This window comes from Hemibagrus wyckioides, linkage group LG02 (assembly GCF_019097595.1).
Source record: "Hemibagrus wyckioides isolate EC202008001 linkage group LG02, SWU_Hwy_1.0, whole genome shotgun sequence".
NCBI lineage: Eukaryota > Metazoa > Chordata > Actinopteri > Siluriformes > Bagridae > Hemibagrus > Hemibagrus wyckioides.
The window spans coordinates 23,341,328-23,357,451 of record NC_080711.1 but is presented as its reverse complement, the minus strand read 5'-3'; the positions used below and the strand labels follow the sequence as shown (position 1 = coordinate 23,357,451).

The 16,124-nt window shown below is 37.9% G+C and overlaps 1 protein-coding gene across 5 annotated transcripts in view; it reads left to right on the top strand.

Moving 5' to 3' along the window:
• Positions 1-15,967, top strand: part of septin12 (septin 12) — a 57,941-nt gene extending 41,974 nt beyond the window's left edge. For all 5 annotated transcript variants that reach the window (XM_058411998.1, XM_058412014.1, XM_058412035.1 and 2 more), the window contains 8 exons: positions 6,748-6,876; positions 11,438-11,519; positions 11,631-11,768; positions 12,353-12,470; positions 12,812-12,907; positions 13,759-13,855; positions 14,048-14,099; positions 14,963-15,967. In XM_058411998.1, coding sequence (XP_058267981.1) covers positions 6,748-6,876; positions 11,438-11,519; positions 11,631-11,768; positions 12,353-12,470; positions 12,812-12,907; positions 13,759-13,855; positions 14,048-14,099; positions 14,963-15,122 — 872 coding nt within the window. In that variant the 3' untranslated portion in view covers positions 15,123-15,967. The remainder of the gene's footprint in view (positions 1-6,747; positions 6,877-11,437; positions 11,520-11,630; positions 11,769-12,352; positions 12,471-12,811; positions 12,908-13,758; positions 13,856-14,047; positions 14,100-14,962) is intronic.
• Positions 15,968-16,124: the final 157 nt, after the last annotated feature.

The following is a 16,124-nucleotide window of genomic DNA, read 5'->3' as shown; positions in this document are numbered from 1 at the left end:
CTTTAACTCCAAAACATAACCTGAGCTGTTCGAGATCACCACGCTATCCACTCCCAGCCAATCAGAGCTCAGGAACCTCCCAGTATGAAGTGTGTGTGTGTGTGTGTGTGTGTGTGTGTGTGTATCTAACCTAATTAAATGCTGTGTGGTATTGTTGTGCTGTCCGGGACATCCAGCACCCGGGATTTATGATGGGATCAGTGTAGCAAATACAAGTCCTCTCTCTCTCTCTTTTTCTTTCTCCCTGTCTCTCTCTCTCTTTTTCTTTCTCCCTGTTTCTCTCTCTCTCTTTTTCTTTCTCCCTGTCTCTGTCTCTGTTTCTCTCTTTCTCTTTCTCTCTCTCTGTCTCCCTCTCTCTTTTCTTGGCCAGGGTTTTTCCTTGTGTTTTTCATTCTTCTGCTGCTCCTCTGGTGTGAAAATAAACAGACAGTTTGGCGAACTCTTAAAGGGCACACAGAGACAAAACTCATCTTTCACTCATTTATTAACATGTTTTTAAACCTAAAGCTGTCTTTATCGAGGGTGCCAATAATTCTGGGCCCAACTGCATTATATTTCTTTCTTTCTTTCTTTCTTTCTTTCTTTCTTTCTTTCTTTCTTTCTTTCTTTCTTTCACTAGAACATTTCTTTCTTTCTTTCTTTCTTTCTTTCTTTCTTTCTTTCTTTCTTTCTTTCTTTCTGTAAACCTTCGTCTCTATCTATCTTTCTTTCTTTCTTTCTTTCTTTCTTTCTTTCTTTCTTTCTTCTGTAAACCTTTTCTCTACCTTTATTTTGTCTTTCTTTCTTTCTTTCTTTCTTTCTTTCTTTCTTTCTTTCTTTCTTTCTTTCTTTCTCTCTCTCTCTCTCTCTCTCTCTCTCTGTCTCTCTCTCTCTCTCTCTCTACCTTTGCCTCTTGGTTAGTTTGTTTCATTGTTTGCTCAATTATTTCTCTTTGACTCTCCCTTTCTTTTTCATCCTTTCTATGGTTCTGGTTAATTCAGCAGAAGAACCTGTGAAGGATCCACACTGCTGCATGCTACCAGATCATCATTATCTCGTCCACGCTCATTTATTCTCCACAGGAACGAGCCCTCAGTGGAGTTTCACTTCTCTTTACAGATATCCACCAGCTTTAACCAAATGACACGCCACTCCTGTAACTGTGTCAGGGGTCATTTTTTTTCTTTCTTTCCAATAAGAGTTGCTGTTGTGAAATGTTTTTAGACTAGCATAGCATGTCCATCGATATAGAATTCCCTTCAGAAAATTCCCACACAGCTTTCCAATCCCTCCAATCTGTCCATTTGCTTTGCTCTACTGAAGTGTGATAGCTACAGCTTCGGCTGCTTGTTAGCACGATGCTACGCTTCATGCCTGCTGCTCTGGAGGCATATCAAAGGCAACCGTCTCCAATATCTTCCTCTTTTGCTTCTCTCTCTCTCTCTCTCTCTCTCGTTTTTTTCCTCCTCTTTTCACTCACTTTCCTTTTCATCGCTTAGAAACAGCAGTCAAGCTCATACTGTGACTCACACAGCCTCGGCTAGTCTCTGGAAATTATTCTTCACCTCATTTATCTTTCTCTTTCTTTCTCTCTCCTCAAAATAATGTTTTCTCCTGCTGTACTCCTCTTCTTTTGTCGCTAGCTAGTTAGCATAATGCAAATGAAGCCCCTGTGAGATCTCACACCTTTTTTCTTTTCCTTTCCTTTGTTGATGTTGTTAGCAGCCTTTTAGCATAATTCAATTATTCAGCAGCTCTCTGCTGTTTTGCTACTTCGCATTCAGTGTTAGCTTGTTAGCATTTTTTTTCTTTCTCTTGTGTCACACAATCTTTTCCGGGATCAATTAGCATAATAGAGTTAGCATAATGCTAATGAACTCACATTCACGGCTAGCGGTGTTAGCAGGGGCTGTTATTTCTCAGGTTTTTTAGTGGCCTGTTAGCAGAATTAAGTAATGGGGGAGTGAAAGAGTTGCTGCAGTTAGCATGAGGTAAATGAAATGAATGGGCAGTTTGTTAACCTCTACAACACCTTCGCTGCCGTTTAGAGTGTGATTTATTTTATTCTTTTTTTTTTTGTCTGTTAGCACAAAGAAACTTACCCTGCTTGCTAATTAAACCTATTCTTTATTACTAAGGCTAGTGTTTCTTCCCAGCTTCGTTTTAGTGGCTAGAATACAAATGAACTTATTCTGGGGTTAATTAATTAGCTACCTCAGGCTTGGGTTGGTTGTTAGCCATGTAATTGTATTCTGTTTGTGATACATTTAAAAAAGAAACAATGCAGCTAGCATGAAGGAAAACAAATGAGCAGTCGTTGCTAGCTTTTTCTTTTAATATTTCATCGTTTCTTGAGTCTGGTAGCAAGACAAAAATGAGCTAAATCAGTATATGATGCGTAAACATTAGCACCAAACACTTCTTTTTGTTCTTTCTTTAAATTTGCCATGTTAGCAATAGTAAGGTTTTTTGTTTGTGTTTTTGGTGCTTAAGAGGTGTCTCAGCGCACTACCGTTAGCCTAAGGCGACAAAAAAAAAGAATGCTTACATTTAGCCTTTTAAAAAATATTACCTCAGGTCTTGTTATTGTTAGGAATGTCAGCGTTTCTTATTGTGTGTAGCATTTCTTTGAGGAAAATACAAATGAAATGTATTTTTGTATGTTTATCCTAGCTCTTGCAGATTGTTAGCCAATTTTTGTGCTTCTTTTGAGTTTTCTTTGCACAGAACAGCTAGCGTAGTGCAAATTAAATGAGTTAGCGCCTTTTAAGGTATTTCCTTTTTGTTAGCTTGTTTCAATGCTACTGTTTTTTTTCCCCCTAAAATGTCACACTGATTGCTGTCCATGTTAGATATTTTCGATTCTGTGTCAAAAATAGCCTTTTAATGTATGTCTATGTTAGCTGTTAGTAGTCCTTCTTCATATGACACTCTTGTTATGTTCTTGTGACGGTATATAAATGAACGAGTGACTGAAGTTGGTGTATTAAAGCTGCTTAGTCATGCTAGCATCATTCTGATGGCCTGTACTCACCTGGAAATCTGAGGACTGTTGCTAAAACGTTACAAACAAGTAATAAAGGGTCATATGGAAGGGGAAAAAGAATTTGTTTGTAATGAACGGAAATCATTAAATTTAGCGTCCATGCTAACTTCAAAACACCTCATCTTACCTTTCTCTCGGACGATTTCCAGCGATTGTAATGCCTTTTTCCCCTGAATGCTATCAATCCCACGTCGACTTTTTTTTTCTGGGACATGTTTGAGGTTCCTGAAGCCCCTGTAGAGCAACAGACGGTGGGGTGTTTAGGGGGGAAAAGGCGGCGTGCCGTGGAGTGTCGGGTGTTAAATTGTTTTGAAGAGATACACTGTAAGGAGAAATACACACACACACACATACACACACACACACAGGATGAGCTCAGCATGTGGCTGAGTGGATAGAGAAAAGAGGAAATCTCATGTTTTTCTTGTACTTTCTCATTTTCCTGCCTCCGTTCACACACACACACACACAGACACACACACACACACACGGTAGTGCAGTACCACCGAGGCGGAGGGTCTCAGTAGATTACACTCCAAAGTGGAGGGCAGGACCTTTAACGTAACCTCAGGTCTCAAGCTGCTAACTCTCCTCCGGTTTTCCCACAATCCCACAGGCCATGCTGCGTTCCATGTGGAACATATTATCGTGGAAAGGCAGGAAACCTGTCGTGTGTCATATGAATAAACAACACAGTTAGAGGGACGGCGCAAGCGGCGCAGCTGATTCCTAAAGCCACGTATACGGATTTAAAGAAAAAAAAAAGGTGATCAGGAGACGATGATTTGGAATCTACAGAAGGAGTCTCCAGTGTCAGTGTCCTACTTTTCTACTTCAATAGGGAAAGAAAAGAAAAACCTTCTGTGGCATGAAGAAGCTTTAAATGTAAAAAGAAATGGATAAAAATTACTCTACTCCAGAATGATGTTACTTCCTGTTGGTTTGCGATCTCACGCATTGTCGAGTGATTGAGGAAGCACTTTTGTAATCTGTTCTTCACAGCACGAGACGACGACGATGATGATGATGATTAAAGTGTTTTCACGTGTCAATTAGCCTCGAGCATGCACTCGCATGCTGAGAATTTACAACTGACCTTTCGTGACCTTTCGTGGTGAATGTCGTACCTGAAATATCGAGACGGGATTCGTCTCGTCGTGACTCAGTCGGTGCAGCGTCTCTGTCTCGTCTAGAACCTTCTAGACTTTCCGGAACCTTCAGACAGATTCACGGCATTGTGACGGTCAGGCAATTCATCATCTTGAGGCATGAGGCATTGGAATGTTCTTATTTTTTGGCACATTTCGATTTTGAACTAGTGCAGCTCTCGCATTTCCTGCAACTTAATTTAAATTAGATCAGAAACTTTTTAGGTATTTTTTTGTTGGAAATATTCTACCATTTCATGTGTCAAAATTGCTCGCTGATAAGACTCACTTTTCACCAACACTTTGTCCTGTATGTGTGTTTTTATTGCCTGACCATCAGCTTGTGACCTGATTGGTCAAGAGGCTTAAATAAAAAGCCTCTCTATAATTTTCAGTTGAAGTTAGCTAGCTAATGAAATGCTATCCAACACAGCATGCTAGAAAAATTATTATTTACATATATACCATAATGTGTAGGAAAACGTTCAGATAATCTTGGAATTTTTAATTTCTTCTAGAATGAAAAATGATCCAGATTTTTTTTTTCTGAGACGTGACTTGTGACATCACAACACGCAGTCCTCTAACATTCACGTGTGTGAAGCAGTAATTCAGCTCTCACAGAAACTCAATGCGTATGTTTCATGCAATTTTACAAATTGTTTTAGTTTTAGGTTAAAAAAACACGCAAAAAAAATCAAGTATTTTTGGCTGCAACAATTGCAAAAAATTCGAAATCCTAGAGGGAATGATTTCTAGAATATTCTGTCACTCCTTAGCAGTGACCCAGGTCATCTTCTTTGGATTGCATACCGATTATTAAACCTAAACCTAAACTTTAAAGACGCAGAATTCAGCGATATTCTCGGGGGAAAAAAGAAAACAAATTTTCACGGTTCTCTTCTCATGAGGAGCTTTTTCAGATCCGGTGAGCTGCTTTTGAAGTGCACCAGAGGGTCTTGATAAGAATCTCTCGGCAGTAATAGCTTCCCTGCGTCCGTGAGCGCCGGCGTGAGTGAGTCATTAAGCCGAGGAGCTCCCCGTGGCTTTGTGCCGACCGGCGGGTTTTGGCTGTCCGCCAGATAAACCTCTCGCTCGGAACTGGCCTGTTACATCACCGATAGCTCGCAGGACGGGGGATTTACGCGAGACTCTGATTGCCTCGCCGCTCTGCGTGGCCGTGTCTTCATTACAGTGCGACGACCTTCAGTTTATCTGTGATAAAAAAAAAAAAAGGGTTATGAAGTTATTAACCAGGCGTCTCCAGAAACGCCTACGCTTCCTTTTAGGTCAAAGGGCATCCTGTAAATGAACCACACACTACTTTTATCTGCTTAAAGGTAGAGGCTGTGACGACACTCTGACATATCAGCATGGAAGTGATAAGAAAATCTGTCTTTATAGTTCCAGCGTTGATGTTGCACTAAGTTACAGCTACAGTGGAACCTCGGCATAGGAACTGAATTTGTTCTTAAGGTGAACATCTGTACTGAAACGAATTTTCCCATAAGAAATAATGTAAATGCAGATAATCCGTTCCAGCCACTCAATATTACCAATACGAAGCGTATGTAAACTGTGTGGCTTCTTACAAAGAACTGACCCTCCTCACAGGAAGTCGTGCCACCAAGCTTGGGCTAAAAATAGAACAGACCACCCATACCACCAGTCTGTCAACAAAAAAATGCCCGAAATATCAGCTAGCTTTTGAACGGATGCAGAACGCAACGTTGGTATTGTGGGGAGTCTTTCCAAACAGCTTTCGCTGATTGAAAAAAAAATCGTAAACCCACTTCGGTTGGCTTTCCACTGATGCTAACAAGTTTTGAACGGCTCCCCGGACATACGTCGGTTCAGTTCATTCGTATGCCGATGCAAATTCCTTGCAAAATTTCAATTCTCAAAGCAGAAATTAGTATGGCAAGGTTCCACTGTACTTTGGTGATCAGGGATCGCTAAATGATCCCTCCATGGATGTTGTTTGTGTAAAAGTCAACAATTTTTTTTTCATCACACATACATAAAGCCTTTAGGATTAAAATGTCCATATTAGTAGCTAGCTAACAAAATAGCTCACCAGCTCCATGCTGATCAGTGTCTAATGTGGAAGTTACTTAAAATACATTTCATTCCGAACTTCCTGCAAATCCGTCGTATTTGTTAAATGTCGCTTAAATCAGAAAATTTTTACAATTTTGCAGATTCTTAGAAAATGTGAAGACAGTGAAAGAACGTAAAATAAATACTCGATTGTCATATTTCTGGGTGAAACTATTTAATTCTTCAGTCTTGATGTTGGGTTTTAATCTATCAGGATTTGATTGGCTTGGGAAAGAAAACAAACACGGAATTAAAGGAGGTGGTGGTGATGGTGGTGGTGGTGTTTTGACATATGATGAATGGTTATGATATCTTTTTCCTGCCCAAACTTCCTCACATTAACACCCTGACCACTGAGTGTTTTATTTCTTCGTTATAAAAATATTCATTAAGTTAAACATTTCATGGTTTCTCTGAACAGGGTATTAAAGAAGGAAAGTGATTGGAAAGCTGCTTTGTGTCCTCTCTCGACAGGTCAAAGCGGCCTGGGAAAATCCACGCTGGTCAACACGCTGTTTAAATCCAAGGTCAGTCGTAAGTCCTGCACTCCCAATTACGAGGAGAAGATCTCCAAGACCGTCCACCTGCAATCAATCAGCCACAGTGAGTCTCCCTCTCTCTCTATCTCTCTGTCTCCCTCTCTCTCTTTCTGTCTGTCTGTCTCTCTCTCTATATCCCAAAGATGAAAAAGTGGCTTTGTGTAATCTTTGTGATATTTTTTTTTATATATAAGTGACCTCAGTTTGACCTTCTTGCCAGCATGGTGTGTATCTGTTCACAGGAAGGTCATGTGTCAGAGATGAAATTGATTTATTTCACAACACCAAAGGCCAGCCCTTTTTATTTCATCTTGTTACTCTCAGGTCTCAGGGATATATGTCAATATAATTAAAAAACAACAATTTCTAAGAAATCAAACCGAATCAGGAGGAATTCTGTTGCATTGAATTTGACTGATAACAAATGTAGGGTTTTGTGGTGTTTGACTTGGAGCCGAGCCAAACACTTGGGACAGAGAGAAAGAGAGAGAGAGACAGGCAGAGAAAGAGACAGAAAGAGAGAAATAATGAGACAGAGAGAGTGGCAGACAGAGAGTGAGAATGAGACAGAGAAACAGACAGATAGAGAGAGAGACAGGCAGACAGATTGACAGAGAAAGAGACAGAGATAGATAGAGAGAAATAACAGACAGAGAGAGAGAGAATGAGAGAGAGAGGGAGAGACAGACAGAGAGAGAGATCATGAGAGAGAATGAGACAGAAACAGACAGACAGAGAGACAGGCAGACATACTAACAGAGAAAGAGACAGACAGAAATAGATAGAGAGAAAGAGAGAGAGAAATAAATGAGCCTCTGGCTGTCATTAAGAAAAGCCTGTCAGCGAGGCTGAGAGAGAAAGACAGAGCGCTGGATCTCATTTTTCATCCCACGGGTCAGAGGATGACTCTCGCTCTAACAGAGGACATCATTTATCTAAGATAACAACTGGTGTCTGGTGGAGCACGAGGCCGTGTCTTCTCTTACCTTCTCGCACAGTAGTTGAATAAAATCATTGACTCACTGACACCAAACACCACCTCGACTATGGAAAAAAAATCACGAAGAAAACTAAAACACCCCTCAAACACCTGACCTCAGAAAGCCTCGAGCTAACATCATGCTAACACGGCCGCTCACACCATCAACACCAAATAAATCAGCTTCTAGTGGTGTTTACTTCAGATGAATCAACACAGATACATTAAATTGTCAGAATCTGTAACTCTCACCAGCTAGTTCGCTGTTTTGAGAAATTAAATACACTATAAACTTTGGTTACCGATGCTAGCTGGCTAGCTAGGATTTTAGCCTGAAGGCACCAAGCTAAAAAAAAAATGTATCAGTGGTACATAATTTTGGATTTCCTCACAGCTCAGTTAATCTGAATGCAATGATAACTTGTTTGGCAGTGCTCATGCTAGCTCTTTTGCTATTTGATGCTAATTACAGAAGCTTTTATTAAAGCTTGTGCACTCTGCAGCCATCTTTTGGCAAAACTCGTTTATTATCTGATATATAAAAACACCGCAGTTTGTTTTTTCAAATCATTTCTAAAGGTCGAATTAAAAGTTTACCACAGCCCTGGTTATCCCAAAAGAGTAAACCGAACTGTCCTGTGAACGAAAAAAAAACCACATACCTTCATAAATTTCACTTCTTGAGGCGCCATCATGCTCAATTTAAAAGTGGCGTGAAAGGCAGATAGCATAGCCTCCTTAGCCTGCCTTTGTAAATGGAAGTATTGTGTGTGTTCTTACAATAATTAGCGGTCCTGTGGTGTGATCTATCTTTATATGACACTCACTTTGCTGACAAGTGACTGAATAACACAATAGCAAGTCGTTACAACAAGTCTGTGTGGGTTTGGAAATAATACAACATAGCAAGACAAGACAGAACTGAGCGAGCTGGGGTGCATTTTAGCCTGGTAGCATTTCAAACTGTATCCACTAGCTTCAAACGACTACAGAGCAGCGCATAAAAAAGAAATAGAAATAAAATAAAAAAGTAAAACATTTTATTCCCTGGTACAATGTGCCTGCTCTTAACAGGAAAATAAGGCTGAACTAAAAAATAAAAAGGAAAGAGCCATTTTTATAAAGGAGAAATACAATACTTGTGGTGTTCACGGGAATGTTAGCTCTAGGCTGTGGTATTTACCTCGCCGAGTGAAGCTTACACAAATAAAACACTGACCTGACAGGATTTCTGACTGGATTTTTTTTTTTTTACATAAAAATTCATAACATTTACAAAAAATTATAGCTGCCTAGTTAACACAAGCTAACCTGACAGGATTTTTGAGGGGATTTTTCTTTGTCATATTTGTAATGTCATGTTTGCTTGCTAACCCACACTAAGATATCTAAGAATTCCCTACGAAAAATTAGCTAATGAGGCAGGATTTTAAAATTATATTCACAAGCTTTATTATGTTTACAGAAGATGTTACTAGTTGTAATATTATCTTTTTTTTATTATTATTATTATACAGCGTTATTAACTTCATTATCAAAGATAGCTAGGTAGCTAACATAAGAAAACCTGAGAAGGATGTTTAAGTCCTGTTCATGAAATTTGCTAAACAATTGTGACAAGAAATGAAGGTTTATAAGCCTCAATGCGAATGCTTCCTAGCTAGCTGGTTAATATGTGCTAACCTGACAGAATATTTCAGAGGATTTCCAGGTGATAAACAGACTGATTCTCACTAAATGCTAGCTAGCTTTTCTTAATATGATTTCATAATCTTCACTGCTGATGCTAGTCTGCTAGCTGGTTCAAATGAGCTAACTTGACAGGATTCCTAAAGGATTTTTAACAGCTTCAAGTTCATTTGTGGAGATTTTCTGACAGGAACTTGAAACCAGTTTCAGTTCATTGTTTATTCCACTAGTAAATTTGATAAAGTGTAAATATTATATCATGGAATTTAAATACATTTTCACTGCATGTAATTTGTCAGAATATTTAGGTTTGCTATCAGAGTGGCAGTAAAGTATAGCAAGGCTGTAAGTAAAATATATATATATAAAAAATAAGGAATGTTTTTGAGATAAACAACAGTAACAGTTTATAGTGTAAACATTTTATTTCTTTAATAATAAGCCTTTTATAATGTCTTATCAGTCTGACAGGCCATGCCCACAAATATAAGTACTGTGTAAATGGAAAAAAAAAATGTGTGTGTGTGTATATATATATATATATATATATATATATATATACCTTGCTCTGACCGACTTCTAGACTTGCTGTTAAAAAAAATGTAGGTGTGTGAGTGTGTGTAGGTTGTATACGTGTGCTCATGCTTCACGGCACGTTTCAGAGCGTGTGAGGTTCAGGATATACGTCCTCCAGAGATCTCCCCTCACTTCAGGAGACACTCTTCACTGAATTCTCAGTCCAGCAAATCGTAAACATTGTAGTGAGGGAAAAAAAGGTTGTTATGTTTTTTTCTTCGTCAGCCTTCAGAAACTCAGGCTGGGACATCCTGACAGATAATGTAAATATTTACGTATATCAGGCCGGCATGCCGTAAAAGCGCAGCTCGTTTTATGGCACTTGGTGATAAGTGAGAAAGAGGAGAGATATGGAAATGGCGTCATGGTTTCTGGCACATTCTTTAAAAAGGTGTTTGTTATAATGCAGTACATTTCTACTGCAGATTTGTCAGCGTGGGGTTTAGGTTCGGAATATTTTAATCGGATTTGTAAAAATGCTGTCGTTATCAGTTTATACGCGGAAAAAAATTTGGAGTTATAAAGAATGGAACGATTCAGTTGAAATGATCTGGATGAAGTTCTCGAAAAGTTTTATTCTACAGCGTTGTTGAATTCTTGATTCTGACTGGTCAGAATTCTTGATTCTGATTAGTCAGAATTCTTGCTTTGATTGGTCAGAATTCTCGATTCTGATTGGCCAGAATTAACGATTCTGAATGGTCAGAATTAACGATTCTCAGTGGTCAGAATTAACAATTCTCAGTGGTCAGAATTCTTGATTTTAATTGGTCAGAATTAATGATTTTGTTTGGTCGGAATTCTCTGTTTTGATTGGTCAGAATTCTCGATTTTTATTAGTCAAGCTTCTTGATTTTAATTGGTAGGAATTCTTGATTTTGCTTGATTAACTGTTTATAAAACAAGCTGACAGTAGCACTGTGTTGTATAATGGACACACCACACAAACAAGCTGCTTTCATTTTGACAAGGAAATAAAAGAATTAACATAAAGTTATGGAATGAATGTAAGTTACGGAAATAAGACGAGTTACAGAAATAATGTGTGTTGTCATTTATACATTATTACTGGACATGCATTAATAGGAAACAGATTGCCAATAATGATGGTGTCTTATTATCTTATCTTATATTTTTTCTTAAACAAAGCTATGTCTTATATCAAACACGGCAAGATGATTAGTGCAGCTATATACCTGTTGTTATGTTTGCTAGCTAATTCCATTTTGTAGATTCATTTGTTAGAAGCTTCATTCAAATCGAATTTCAAATGACCAGAACCCGACGGAAGCCACTGAGGTTTAAGGGTCTGACATGACATGACGTGAGCTAGCAGTTTAGAGTTACATGTTTTTAAAAAATGTCCATCTCTGGTTTTCAGCCATTGAAGAAAAAGGCGTGAAGATGAGGCTCACGGTCATCGACACACCCGGATTCGGAGACCAGATCAACAACGAGAACTGGTGAGAGAAGCTTGATCTCTTCTGTGATTCAAGCAGACGTTAAATACACCGAAAAATTACGTGATCATACATCTACAGAGCATTTATGACATCTGTGTTGCTTCTCCTCAGCTGGGAGCCCATCATCACGTACATCAACGAGCAGTACGAGAAATATCTGAAGGAGGAGCTGCACGTCAACAGGAAGCGAAGGATCCCAGACACCCGTGTCCACTGCTGCGTCTACTTCCTGCCCGCCACGGGACACCGGTACGTGTCACTTCCTGTGCTATATTTACAGCCGGGAATGTTAAGCTGCATGTCCAGGGGTTACGACTCCATGCTCTGTAATAACGCTGATTTCAGACGGAATAAAGGAAACTTGAAGTAGGCCCTTGTGCCCTGATTGACCTTTTGACCTTATGGGAAACCCGAGAGCCGTAAATCGGCTTCGGCGTAGAGAGCAGGCTTGCGCTGAGACAACAGAACAATCTTCACGGGTCAAGGAGTCATAAATACCTGAATCGGTATACAAATACTCCGAGCCTCATTGAGCTGCTAGTCTTCCGAGCATTCTGATATATCTTCAGAACATTTACGAGATGCTTCATATTTCATTCGAAGCTACAGCTTAAGGTTAAAGGTCATGTTCAAGAGTGAATAAATTAGCCTGTTATGTGATGCTAATCCTTGGCTACGCTAGCATTAATCAGCGATCAATAACCAGGCTGGGAATGAACTAGCTTCTGTTTGGATAATCTAGCATTAATCAGTGATGAATAACCAGGCTTGGGATGAACTAGCTTCTCTTTGGCTAATTTGGCTAAGCTAGCGTTAATCAGAAGTTCCCTCAGGTTGCGTCCAATCGATGTGGAGTTTATGAAGCGGCTGGGGAAGATCGTGAGCATCGTACCTGTGATCGCCAAAGCCGACACGCTAACCATGGACGAGAGGCTAGAGTTCAAGCAAAGGGTGAGCAGTGATTCTTTTTTAATTTATAATAATCATTTTCTTCAATTTTCCAAGATGAAGTCGCTTATTTATTTGAACACGCATTTATATATTGCTTCATGTCAAATAAGACTAGTCGTTCATTTGGTTCAAAAGTAATGGTACCCTGTAGTAGGAGAAGAGTGCATTTATGTGTTTAGGAGGTACACTTTCACCATTTAGTCGTCATTTTGTAGTAAAAGATGAGTAAACAAGGGTCATAGTGTGACTTGCTTGTATGCACAGGTAGCTGTTTGAGGAAAACGTGTGTGTGTTTAAACATCTCAGTAAATCTGACCAGGATCTCCATTGTCTCTTTGCAGATAAGGCAGGATCTTCAGACCCACGGGATCCAAGTGTATCCGCAGAAGGAATACGACGAAGACACTGAGGATCGGATACTCAACGACAAGATCAGGGTAGGGGGAACTTTTTAATAACACGATTGCGGACAATTGAAGGTCATGTGACCGAGAATGAAAAAAAAAAATCATACACTACTTTCATAAATGTTAAACAAACAGAACAACATGTTCAGATGAGTGCTAGAGCCTATATGTTAAACCTGTGCTACTGTCAGTGCTGCTGTTCTAGAAAATTCTGACCAATCAGGACAAGGCTGTGTGACATATCCTGTATATACATACGCCTGAAATGGGTTATGATGAAATCTAAAAAATTCAGGTTTATTACGGCTGAGGATATGTACAGAGGCAATATTTCAACAACATCTGATTTGTTGAGTTAACAAATTAAATCTCAAAGCTTATTCGGCCAAACTGTAAGTGTAAATCGATTTAATTAACTCAGTATTGTCAATAGAAATTGACCAAAAAATGTTTACATTGTTGAACTAAATAAAAATATTTTGAATTTTCAGAAATCCAAAATATGTATTATTTAAAATGTAAAAATAAAGAAAAAACGTTTTGTTTCGTCAGCTTTTTTCATTAAAATTTCACGTTTCTCTATGTTAAAATCTTGACTATACTTACATTTTGAGATATTTGAGCTAGCTTAGCGCCTTTTCTCTATGTACACTTTATTTTTTGCTACGCTAAGAACAGTCACAAGAATTACACTGTAAACTTCGCTCTTTAACAATACTCTACACAGTTCTTTTTCATTTTTTTTAGTCTCATGCTAATTCTGTGCTGGAAAAATAAACGTAGTTCTGCATCTGAGTAACATTTAAAAGGGTAATGTAAACATTACGGTTAAAACGTGACTCAGTTTAGCGTCAGACTGATTGCCAGTGTGTGTTTTTTAGGAAAACATCCCGTTTGCGGTTGTGGGAACAGATAAAGAGCACCAGGTGAACGGGAACAAGGTCCTGGGACGGAAAACCAAATGGGGAATCATCGAAGGTGAGGGTTTTTTTTTCTTTAACTACAGTAATAATAGTAGTAATAAATATTATTATTATTATTAGTGTACTAGTTATTTTTTGTCTTATACGACGTCGCCATCTAGTGGCAGAGTTCTGCTTTAGCAACAGTATTTATTTCCACCATTCAACCCTGGGTATTGAATTGTTTTATTTATTTATTTTTCCACAGTTGAAAACGTTGAGCATTGTGAGTTTGCCAACTTGCGAGATCTTTTGATTAGGTAAGTTTCATTTCTTGGTTCTAGTAATAAAAAAGAACTTTACCGTCTTCATGATCTTTTTATCTTCAAGGGTTCTTTTTATTAAACGGTCGTGTTGACTGTTTTAAAATTCTGTAATTAAATGCAGTTCTATAGTACCAGCTTTTTCATAAACAGATCTATAGTTTTCAATAAAGAGATTTTTGATTGAAGTTTATGGAAGGAGTCTCCAGTTTCAGTGTCAGTGTTTTGTAACAATCAGGATAAAGGAGTTTATCCTTCATTTTTCCCCCTTTTATCCCTTTTATATCTTTAAGAGAGAAAAAAACAAAAGGCTGGTGAGAGATCAGACGTTTATAGCTGCTATACAGCTAAACAGAACAGGAACTAACTTGTTTCATGGACATTCCACAATGTTAAACGTAACTAAAAAGCACTATGATCCGCCATTTTTAATACGGAAAAATGATCATTGTTGGCTAACTTCCAAATAAAGGAAAATAATTGTGTTTCATTTACACCACAGTTTTTTTTATCCTCTAATAGCTACATTATTGCTGTGGAACATCCATAAAGCAAGTCCTTGCTATTACAGCGTAATATATATATATATATATATATATATATATATTAGCTCAAAGGTAGTTAGATAGGATCACTTACAAACCCCTGCTCGGTGTCGTCATGGTGATATGATTCAAGATAAGCAGTATACTACTAAACTTAACACTAAGAATACAGTTAATGTAGATAATGATATCATCCAGACTCAAGTGAAGGAAATTTATTTATTTATTTAAAATCCATACATTTATGTATTTGTTTGTTTGTTTTAAATCCATTTATGTTTGTTTATTTATTTATTTATTTTGAATTCTCCGCAGGTCCCACCTTCAAGACCTGAAGGACGTCACTCACTACATCCACTACGAGACGTACCGAGTGCGACGGCTGAACGAGAGCAACGCCAGCGGACTTGGCCTCTCCGCTCTGACTCTGGAGAACGGTACAGCAGAGAAGAACGACGCCGAGAGCCAGCTTTAAACACACACACACACACACACACACACACCAAGATGATGACGAGAACATTTCTCTTCCAGATGTGAAGACATAAAGACATTTCTGCATTTAAGCATCATATATGAGTCTATTTTTTAACAGGAGTCTATATTATGGGTCAGGTTTATTGGGAAAAAAAAAAGTCGGAGACAGAAAAAGATATTGATGATGATGATGATGATGAGGAAGTATAATAAAAATGAAATGCATGTAGGAAAAAAAGAGTGAGAATTTCCTCATGCTGAGCAATTCTTTCCCTTTATTTCTCTCTTCTTCTTTTTTTTTTAAAGAAAAATAAAATTAGAAAAATAGAACTATTTTTGTTACCGTGCTTGCTTTTGGAAAGTGTGATTTTTTTTTTTCTTTTTTTCATAATTTTCTAACAGAGCTATTTTTTACTGCTTGTGAAAAAAAATAAACGCTGGAATGAGAAGAGAGCAATATCACCAAAAGTTTTTTTATTTTTTTTTTTATTTTATTTTTTTTTTTAATCTTGAGCTGTTTAGAGTTTCTATAAGTCAGTTTTTAATGAAAAAAAACAAAACAAAAATAAAGCAAAACAAATAGAGCAGTAATGATGTATTCACTGTTTTTTTTCAATGAAAGGTACACATTTTTATACTCACTGTCCAGAATTGTGTTGTTTTTTTTGTTTTGTTTTTTTAAGCTACTGTACATACCCATGTTGTTGTTGTTTTTTTCTCAAAATCTTTTTTTTTTTTGGATAATAATGCAACATGTACTAACAGCTCTGTCATGTCCTTGTTAAAAATATTAATATTCATGTTAAATGTCATCGAATTTATGATTAAATGATTGTCACTGTTGACTGCATATTGTTTATGTTTATTTTCCATAAAGAATACTGACGTTAATTGTTTGATTGTACATCCGCTTTTTACGTAATTAAAAAAATATAAGATTCAGAGAAAGCATAGTAAACATTACGATAGTTAAAGTTAAATGTTAACGCAAACTTTAGGG